Below are 10637 nucleotides of genomic sequence, written 5' to 3'. Positions count from 1 at the left end.
GTAAACAATTGGACTGATACTTCTTGGTGGACGATACAGGTGTCTAAAGTGCTCCAAATATTTTCACTGACACCTTTTGCAAGTTGTCAGTTTGTTGGCATAATACATTTTTAAAAATGGCCCGTGTATGCGTTTAACGTTGTTAACTTCTGTTGAGTTATTAATTATTTTCACTACACTCACAAGCGCTTTGTAATGGCTCTGTGGTGTCGTGGCAGGGTTGTTTTAACTATGTGTTGGTGTTGGAGACGATACAGGAGAGTTTTCCTTGGCTCTTCTATGGTCTTCGCATGAATTATGCATCTGGTGCCACCTGCGTTGATCCATCAACAGGTAGAAGGATTAACGGAAAGAGGTAAACCACTCACTCCCCAGGGCTCAGACAAGGCGTGAACGAGGAGCACCGGCGCTGAATTGTCCATTGTTGCTTGAAAAGCGGTTTCGATGTACTTTTAATGTGTCGATGTCTCAACACGTGCGTTTTCCAGATTAAGATACTGCCGCCGTCATTTTTATTTCGAGGTTGGCAAAAATATTTCCAGTATAACCGTACCAATGGGAACACCTTTATTCACATTTTAAAATACATAAATCAGTATTTGGAACTTTTTTGAAACTCTTTCCTTTTGCTTGTTCTGCCAACCTCGGGTTCCCGGAATAGCTAAAGTGAGACGTTGCTGTGTGTGGCAGTGAGAAGGCTGTGTGTGTGAGAGAGACTGTTACATTACGGCCTGGAAAAGGGGTCACACGCTGCAGGTGGTCGTAAAAGTGCAGCTGCATTTTGAATGAGCTTGCGAAAGGGTGAGCCGGGGTAGCTGGAGTTCTCCTCTTGCAATTAATTGAACTAAATGTTTCATTTAGCAAATCATTCATGGCGTAATTACAATAATAGCAATTCCAGCGCCAGCAATGACAATTAAATCCTACAGTAAAAACGTTAATGGTTATTATTTAGGATGAGGATGGAAGAGTGCTAGGAATGCAAGAGCAGGTCAATTATCATCTGCGAGCACGCATTCGAATATGACCATACACAGCACATTTGACCAGTTCTGATGACACATCCTGATCGGAATGTTGGGACAGACGGTTCTTTCGGCCGGGGATCGATGGCCTTTCACATTTTCAACAAAACACCATTGGTAAAGTATTTGAAGGGGGTGAGGGGAGCAAAACTCGTCAAAGGGGTATCGTGGCTAAAACAATAATACATACGAGGAGAAACAGGAATTGTATGCCAGAATTGCCTGTTCTTCCATCCATTCCTCACATTATATGACTTGATATGTCAGCTTCCTGATTAGAATTAACGCAGCCAAGGCACTTACTTACTTGCCTTCTCCCATAAAAGTAGCCAGTGAAATCGCGATGTTATTTTATGCATTTATACAGTACTAACCATTAAAAAGCCACACACAGTGCCGTGTGGGGTAATATTTTAGGGTCAAAATGAACTTCGCCTCGGTTTAGGCGATCGTTCAACTCCCATCATTGAGGCACATTGAAGTTCAGTAACGTGCCAGACGTTAACTATTCATACATTACACATGGCAGAAAATGGACAGGGGAACAGTTCACTCACTTGTGAGCAACGTCTTCCCAATTTAACACAGAAGCAAAATACTGTGGATGCTGGAAATCTGATTTTTGTTTTAAAAATGCAGTCTCTGCTCGGCTGGCCAGGCAACATCTGTGTGGAGGAAAAGCAAAAAGTTCAACGTTCCAGGTCGACTGTAATTTCATCAGATGTGGGATGGGGAGGGGGAAGAGCAATGCAGCGGCTTTTAAGCAAAGGGGGCAGGAAGAACATATTTGAGCCTGGTGACCAGAAGTTACCGGGTTGTCACTTGCCCGTCCTGCAGCCAGCGTCCACTGAACTGTTAGTTTGTCGAGCTAAGTGTCAGCCTTCCACCCGGTCACTGAATGGGTAAAGAAACCTGCAGACCCCGGTGACTGCTGCTCAGGGCGCCTGGGACCACGCTCGCGCCTTGCCTCCGGAACGCGCCCGGCCTCGCGCCTTGCCTCTGGAACGCGCGCCGGGCCCGGGCTCCCGCCTTGCCTCTGGAACACGCGCTGGCGCGCGCACTCGCAGCCTCAACTGCCGGCGCTCGAGCCAGTCGCGTGCGGAGGGAGAGGAACTGGAGGCTGCAAATAGCTGCAGCGAAAAGCAAGGGCAATGGTATCCAACGTTCACAGTGGGAATTTAAACAGTATTTTCCTTCAACTTTGTTCTCAAACCTCGGTTTTTCACTTATAGTGTCTCCACGCCCCCCCCTCTTCTTTTCCAGATGATAAAGGTCCTCATGTGTGTTGTTGCTGTAGCCTTCCTGCAAATAGAAGGCAGACAGCGGGCGACGTCGGACAGCGGCAATTTTCTGGATGATAAACAATGGCTGACTACTATCTCGCAGTATGACAAGGAGCCCGGACACTGGAATAAATTCCGAGACGTATGTACCTGTTTTCAGTGCTGTTGGGGGGTGTGAAGGGAGCGTTGTTGCCCGTGTTTGGCAGCAGGAGTGTGTGTGTGTGAGGCGCTTAGTCTTGTCTGGCGCTGCTGCTGAACCCGGAGCTCCTGAACTCTGGGCAGTGTGTGTGTGCACTGCGCTTAACTATTCCCGTCACCTGGCATTTTTGTCTTCAAAACTCCAGAGATTAAGAATAAAATGGCAATCTGATATACGCTGCGTTAATAATGCTTCTTCACTCAACTTTGTCTTCCACAGCAATGAGTCCGGTGGCAACTCATTTTGTCCAATATCGAAATCAGACGGGTTTAGGAGTTGATATTTTGTTCGGTCACGCTGACCCCGTGACTGCAGAGAGTTTGTTGTCTTATCTCTCGCTATTCGTAGCCCGGGGATCTGATCTGTTAAGAGAGGCGTTCGGGGTGCACCGTGTGTTCGGAGCACGGTCCAGCTCGGAAGTGGACAGGTACCCCCCCCCCCCCCCCCCCCCGGGCGAAGTGCTCAAAAAGAGCTGGACAAATTGGGACCTCTCAGCTACCCACCTTCCTTTTGAGAGTTTGTCAGAACCGGCACCTTTTTACTAGCTAACCCCAGCGCTACTTTCTTTCTTGACCCTTAACATCGTTGCTGCTCTTCATCGGTTCGCTCCTTCGGACGGTCTGCCGTCAGTTTTCTCTCGACATTTCCGACTAAATTTATGAAATGCATCAAATCGGGATGAGTGTCTCTCAATGGGAGTAACAGAATTACTGGCATGATGCTTTTTCGTTCGTGTGCGGTGACAAGAGGAAAAAAAATCTTGACAGTCTGTCCAAATGCACACAGCATTTTAACAGCGGTGCGTTTAATGTGTTTTGTGCAGATGAGTCAGTGGAAATCAGAAAACGTGAGAAAGGGGGGATGTGTGAGATGAAGATGAACACCAACCTCCGGCGAAAGGGCACTTATTTTGTCTTTGAAGGGCATTGGTGGGAAAAATGAAGCCGCAGTATTTTCTTAGAACAAGGGTACCCGATCATCACGTTGCGGGTTACATTACCTGTTACATTAGTGCACTTAATGGCCCACATACAGATCAAACCCCAAACCAACTAGTGTGGTGCAACATGACCAGAGACAGCCCACACAGACAGACATAAATTTGATGGGCACATTGTATTTTATCTATTCAGGCTTGTCGATTACATTTTATCTATTGTGGCTTGACTTTTCTTAGTCAAAAAAGTTTTTTTTCTCGAGACAGTAGAATACTACAGAGCTATATTTATCCTGAAAGGTAAAGTGATTTAAGTGAAATTATTTAAGACTGATCGAGTCTTTTCTAACGTCAGTTAGTTGTATGTGTTAAATATTAAGCTATCCCAAGGCTGATGAAAAAACTTGTGTGGAAATCAAAGTAAAATACTGCAGCTGCTGGAAAACTGAATAAAAACTAGAAAATGCTGGAAACCTTAGGTCAGACAGCATCTGTTCTGTCATCAGAATTGGTTAAAAAAGCTAAGTGGAATTAGAACTGATGTAAATGATGGGCAGCACGGTAGCATTGTGGATAGCACAATCGCTTCACAGCTCCAGGGTTCCAGGTTCGATTCCCGGCTTGGGTCACTGTCTGTGCGGAGTCTGCACATCCTCCCCGTGTGTGCGTGGGTTTCCTCCGGGTGCTCCGGTTTCCTCCCACAGTCCAAAGATGTGCAGGTTAGGTGGATTGGCCATGGTAAATTGCCCTTAGTGTTGGGTGGGGTTACTGGGTTATGGGGCTAGGGTGGAGGTGTTGACCTTGGGTAGGGTGCTCTTTCCAAGAGCCGGTGCAGACTCGATGGGCCGAATGGCCTCCTTCTGCACTGTAAATTCTATCTATGAAATTGTTAGAACAAAAGGCAATTGAGAACAAGATACAATGTCTCCTATTTCCATTTTTTGCTATCACCATTGACTATTATTTGAAAGTCCATTATTAACATTTAAGAGGTGCACATTTTTATATAAATTCATTATAACAGGAGAAACTTTTTTAGGAACAGAAAAGTGTAATTAGATCCCAACAAGACCATGTGGGCTAGTTTTCTCCTCTGTCATATGGATAGGAATCTAATGACATAATCAATTAAATTAAAATTAGATGGGTTGTATAATGGGTTGACAATCTGTTGTGCCACTGACACCTACAAGGGAACATTGAAAATCACCTCCGTTTCTGTATCATAGATCAAATCCATCTATTGGCTTTCTCACAATATCCTTTAATCTGGTGCCAGTGGGTCATGGGCAGGTGTCAGGAGGATCACAGGGCCATGCGCGGTGGCGTTCCCGATCGTGGAAAGCATTAGCTGCAGCCAGCTTTTAAAAATGACGGCCGCCAACTGTTTTCAGAATTCTGGCCGTGCCGTGCATGTGTGCCAGCTCATCAGTGCGCAGGCCCAGAGCCCAGTGGGAAAGACAGCCTCCTCCTGACAACAGCGCACTGACCCAGGGGAAGATTTAAAGAAAAAAAATTTGAAGTAGGTTTCCATGCCTGAAGCGATGGCAGAGAGCAGGTCAGGTGCCCGAACACTGATGTGACGTGCTGTGGGCGCATTTGTAATTCCTCCATTTAGTTGGCAGCAAGCAAGCAAAGAACTGAAGAACTTAAAATGGATCATTTTGTAATAAGGAAGAGAGGGCCAAAGACACAAATAGGCCAGGATCTTGCAACTAAACCTGCTGGACGGAGTGGCTCAGGGGAATCCACAGCAGGACAAAACAATGATGGCGTGAGCTCCAGGACCTCTGATGAACAACCCACATAGAAATGTTGAATGACAAAGCAAGTGTGATTGTGAGGACCAAGCAGGCTCACCTGTCTCATTAAAGCTGAGCGAAAATGATGGGTCGCGAAGGTCAGCCGGCGTGGGACTGAAGGTTGGCCGTTTGGTAAAAATGGGTCCCCGGAAAAAAAGTTTGAAAAACACTGCTTTAATCCTTTCTCTAAATACACACATACAACTACTTCAAACTTGTCGATGGTGTTCAATAGCTGTCCCTGGTAACATTATTACATCATTAATTCTTAGTGAAAAACCTTTGATTGATTTCTCCTCTTCTGATTTTTAGAAAATCTGACTTTCAAACTTTAAGTGTTGTAATTCCTTTGTAATTTAGAAAACATTCATTCAAATATCTAATCTTCAAAAAAATCACGCCCAGCTGCCTTACCTCATAATTCATATTTTGACACCCATCCTTTTTGCAACAGCACCTCAGTTGAGAGGCAATGTCATGTTTAGAATATTGTGTTTATTTGAAAATGAAAATCGCTTATTGTCACAAGTAGGCTTCAATAAAGTTACTGTGAAAAGCCCCTAGTCGCCACATTCCGGCACCTGTCTGTGGAGGCTGGGACGGGAATCGAACCGTGCTGCTGGCCTGCTTGGTCTGCTTTAAAAGCCAGCGATTTAGCCCAGTGAGCTAAACTAGCCCCTCATTTAACCTGGCAGTCAGTGTTGCTGACTGAACTCAAGTCTGAGGTGACCATGACAGAGTTGAGCAATGGGGTTGCGTACTCCATCATGATGGTGAAATTGAGCTGTCAGATGACTGGCAGGCGTCAGATGACTGGCAGGCAACAAATTGGCTGCTATAGTTTCAATATTGCCATAAAGGCTACACTTCAACACAATATTTAATTTGTTTTCAAGTCCTTTGTGAAGGAACTATGAAAATTCAAGTCCTTACAATACTGGTCCACCTTTTGGTCAATATTTTTCTGAATCCGATTGTATTCTATCTCATTGTTTGCCATGTAATTTTGGTGACATCTCCAACCCTAGACATTATACCACATCCAGGCAGCCGGTCAGCCTTTTTAACCATGAGTCTATGAAATTTCAACATTCTTTGCTGCCATGATAGTTCCCCATTTTTCTATTTCTCTTAAACACAAGTTAGGTCTCATCTGGAGTACTGCATCCAGTTTTGGGTGCCATACTTGAGGGAGGATGTGAAAGCAATGGAGATTGTAGAGAGGAGATTCATCAGAATGATTCCAGTGGCAAGGAACTGTAGCTATGAGGATAATTTGGATAGGTTGGGACAGTTTTCGTTGGAGAAATGAAGGCTGAGAGGAGGCTTGATAAGAAGCATTCAAGATCCTGAGGGGTATAGACAGGGGAAACAGTGAGAAACTATTCCCACTCAAGTGAGGATCAAGATCTAAAGGCCACAGTTTCAAAATATTTGGCAAAAAGAGTAAACATGATGTGAGAAAATTATTTTTCACCCAGAGGATGATTGATGTCTGGAACAAACTTCCTGCGAGGGTCGTGGGGGCAGGTTCGATAGAGACATTCAAAAACGAGAGGATTGCTATCTGAAAAAGTATGTGCAAGGTTACGGGGATAATGCAGGGGAGTGCGGCAAGGTAGAATGCTCTTTCAGAGAGCCAGTGCAGACTCAATGTGCCAAATGGCCCCCTCCTGCATTGTAAAGATTCTGTAATTATTCCTCTAACTCAAGCACTTTACCTTTGCTTGCTTTCTCCCACCTGGCATATCCAAGCCCCTCTTTGCGACAAAAACCCTACCTTCAATGTTTCAGCTTTGCTGCTTTTAAAAGCCAACTTCGATGCTCTTACTCTTCTCCATTTTAATAATTGTTTCAGTAGCTTCATCTATCCCCAGTCCTCTCCAACTTTCTATGCACCTTTCCACTGGATTCTGACTCCAGTTTCCAAATAGAGACACATTGGGATGCTCCTTGCAGCTCCGGCTACCGATTCGGGGCCCTGCACTTCCGGCCAGAGGTCCACGCATGCGTGTGGTGGTGACCTGCGGCGGCGGCCCTGCGCAACATGGCGGACCCACACCGCGAGCCCGGCCCTGACAATATAGGCACCCCCCGAGATCGTGCGGGCCCACCGATCGTTGGCCCCCGATCGTGAGCCTGGCCATCCTGGAGGTCCCCCTCCAGTGACGGATCCACTGCCCCCTCACCAGGGCTGAGTACGCAGCCGCCACTCCGAGCTCCCGCCGGATGGACCCATGAATGATCCACGCGGTGGGAACTTGGCCATTTTTCGGCGGAGAATTGCCGTGGGGGCCTCTTTCAATGGCCCCCAACCTGCGTCGCATCGACCGCGTAGCGCAGCGATTGGTGGCGATTTTCTGGTCCTTGGAGAATCGCGGGAACGGCGTTGGACCCAGTCGCGGGTCTGATGCCCATGTTCCGCCCCTGCGCCGAGAGCGATTACGGCGCGGATGCTCGGAGAATCCCAACCTATGTTTCTAACTTTGGTACTATTAGAGCAGCTGATTTTCCAAGTACCATATGCACTGCTGAAAATTAAAACAATCGGGACTTCGGTGACTGGGATCTGCTGAGAAGTTGCACGTCAGGTGGCCCCCCTCCCGCAAAATTAAAAATAGGCTCTTTTTATCCGAAAAATGCCCGCTAAAACGAAGAAACATCCACACACCACTAACACAACATGACAGAAAGAGAAAAATGCCAAACAGTGGCCACTCCAGAGGACGGGTGGAAACCAGGAGCGGTAAAAGCCTGGGGAAGCAAATGATCGAACCGGACGACGCATGAGGTGGGTTTCGCCAGAGCGAAAGGGACCGGCCTGCCGCGTGAGAAGCCCCTCCGCACCAGGAATGGGTGGAGGTTGGTTCTCCAGAATTGAGAGCATCGGAAAGAAACAAAATTGGACATTCAAGCTGCGGTGAAGTGTGCGGTTGCTGATGCTATGCTGATCATGCAGGTGGCCCTGGATAAGGCGGAAAGGCGACTGGAAGCCCAGGAGGAAACTATCAAGGAGCTGGAAAAAGCTGCAACAGACCAGGGCGAGTGGATCATCACCCTGGAAAAGGGGTGGCAAGGCTGGTCACGACGTAAGGGAATCTGAAAGGGTAAATCGAGGACCAGGAGAACCGGTCGATACGGCAAAACATAAGAGTCGTGGGCCTACAGGAGGGGATTGAAGGTAGGAACTATGTGGCCCAAATGCTGGGCAACTTGGTGAGAAGGGATAGCTTCCCCACCTCGCCAGGAATTGACAGAGCGCACCGGTCGCTTCAGCCAAAGCATAAACTGGGGAACAGCTGAGGGCGATAATTGCCAAGATGCACCGAGACCGGGAACGAGTCCTGCGCTGGGCCAGACAAACCAAAAACTGCAACTGGGAAGGCCACCGGATTTGCATTTGCCAGGGTATTGGAACCGAATTTAAAAGGGCGAAGGCCGTATTGTACAAAAATGGCATAAGGTTTAGGATGCTGTACCCAGCCAATATCTGGGTCATGTTCCACGGCAGGGAGCACTTCATGTCCCTGTGGACGCAGACAAAATTGTTTCAGAAAACGGACTGGAAAAGCGTCAGCAGGGGCAGCGATGAAGAGCCCATAAGCAGAGAAGAGCCCATTGGGAGAGAATCTTAATGCTTAGTGTTTCTGTTTCACATTCTGTACAGCCAACTGTGAACTATCATCACATTGACCACTAAAACAAGTTGGTATGAGCAAGTGCAGCAAAGCGCAGGAGAAGGTGAGGGGAATGGCGGACAGGGATCCCAGGGACCGGGCAACGGGAGGACGGACAACTAACCCTGGGAGGGGGCGCCACCACACTAGGGAGGTAGCTAGCACCAGGAATCATGCAGGAGAGAGAGGCCATGGCGCGATTCACGCTAGGGGTAAAGCACCTGGCAAGGGGGTGGGGGGGGGGGGGGGAGCATAAATTGGGAATACGTGAACTACTAGGGGAAGAAATGGGCGGAGGGGGGCAGCTAAAGGGTAGGGAAGAAAGAAGATGGGGGTGGGGGGGTGGGTGGAGAAGTAGCCACAAGGGTGAGATAGGTAAAGAAAGACTGAGGGGATTAGGCTGGCTACAACAGGCCACACGTGGTGACTTGGAACAAAATGGCACTGCAAACAACCACCTTGGAGGGTCCCTGAACAAAGGGATACCCTGGAGTGCAGGGGCTTACCCACAGGACGAACTCTCATTTGGTGGCCACGTTGGGTGCCCCCTGGACATAGTGAAACCCCGGAAAGCAGGTGCCTGACCTCGTGGAGAGAACAATGACCACGGCCATCTTGGGGAGTCCCCGAACAAAGGGAAACCTCTGAGTGCAGGAATGCATCCACCAGGTAATTATGGTTGATCCCACAAGAACGGAGGGACAAAAGCCCCCCATCAGGATAGTCACCTGGAACATCAGGGGTCTTAACGGGTCAGTGAAGAGATCGAGTCTTCACCCACCTGAAAAGTATGAAAACCAAAATAGGCTTCTTCCAAGAGATGCACCTGAGAGAGAAGGACTGACTGTGGGTAAGGAAGGGCTGGGTGGGACAGACCTACCACTCCTGCTATGGGGCGAAGGGGCGTAGCCATATTGTTAAATCGGAGGACTATGTTTACGGCGACAAGGACAGTTACGGACCCAGGGTCAGTGGTGTCCTGGTGAATGTGTACGCTCTCAACTCGGATGACATGGAGTTTGTAAAGAAGACCATGGCAGAAAACCCTGACATAGTCACACACCGACTGATCATTTGGTGTGGGGGGGGGGGGACGTTACTGTGTACAGGACCAATGGACAGACCGGTCAAACCCCAAAACGGGAAAGACCTCCAACATAGCAAAGAACTCAGCTTATTCATGGAACAGATGGGGAGGTGGACCCGTGACGATCCACCCACCCAGTGGAGAAGGAGTTCTCCTTCTTCTCCCAAGTGCATAATGTCTACTTATGGATGGACTTCTTTGTAGTTGGAAAATCAGTGCTTCCAGGGCTAGTAAGAGCGGAATATCCTGCGATCGTAATCTCCGACCATGCTCCACATTGTACGGATGTGAGGTTGGAGACCAGGACATCCAGCTGCACATAGGCACAAGGCAGGGATACCCGTTATCCCCGCTGCTGTTCCCCCTGGTGATCGAACTACTAGCGATCGCGCTTAGGGCGGCAGAGAACTGGAAAGGGATCTGATGAGGAGACAGAGAGCACAGAGTCTCGCTATATGCAGACGACATTCTCCTCTACATCTCGGACCCGCGAAACAGCATGGAAAGAATTATGGCGCTCTTGAAAGAGTTTGGAGCCTTCTCGGGCTACAAACGTATCCTGAGCACAAGCAAGATCTTCCCAGTGAACCTGCAAGGGGGAGGGACAGAGCTGGAGGGGTTGCCTTT

At 48.1% G+C, this 10637-nt stretch overlaps 1 protein-coding gene across 4 annotated transcripts in view; it reads left to right on the top strand.

Annotated features, from left to right (window-relative positions):
• The first annotated feature begins 1022 nt into the window (after positions 1 to 1022).
• spock3 (SPARC (osteonectin), cwcv and kazal like domains proteoglycan 3) overlaps positions 1023 to 10637 on the top strand; it is a 765994-nt gene continuing 756379 nt past the window's right edge. The window contains exons 1-2 of one of the 4 annotated variants that reach the window (XM_038792122.1): positions 1023 to 1142; positions 2289 to 2450. In XM_038792122.1, the coding sequence (XP_038648050.1) occupies positions 1056 to 1142; positions 2289 to 2450 (249 nt within the window). In that variant the 5' untranslated portion in view covers positions 1023 to 1055. Of the gene's footprint in view, positions 1143 to 2020; positions 2180 to 2288; positions 2451 to 10637 lie in introns of those variants that run through there. The other 3 variants (XM_038792123.1, XM_038792124.1, XM_038792125.1) reach the window with 3 other exon arrangements.

Source organism: Scyliorhinus canicula, chromosome 3 (assembly GCF_902713615.1).
Source record: "Scyliorhinus canicula chromosome 3, sScyCan1.1, whole genome shotgun sequence".
NCBI classification, from domain to species: domain Eukaryota; kingdom Metazoa; phylum Chordata; class Chondrichthyes; order Carcharhiniformes; family Scyliorhinidae; genus Scyliorhinus; species Scyliorhinus canicula.
This window is presented reverse-complemented; position numbering and strand designations above follow the sequence as displayed.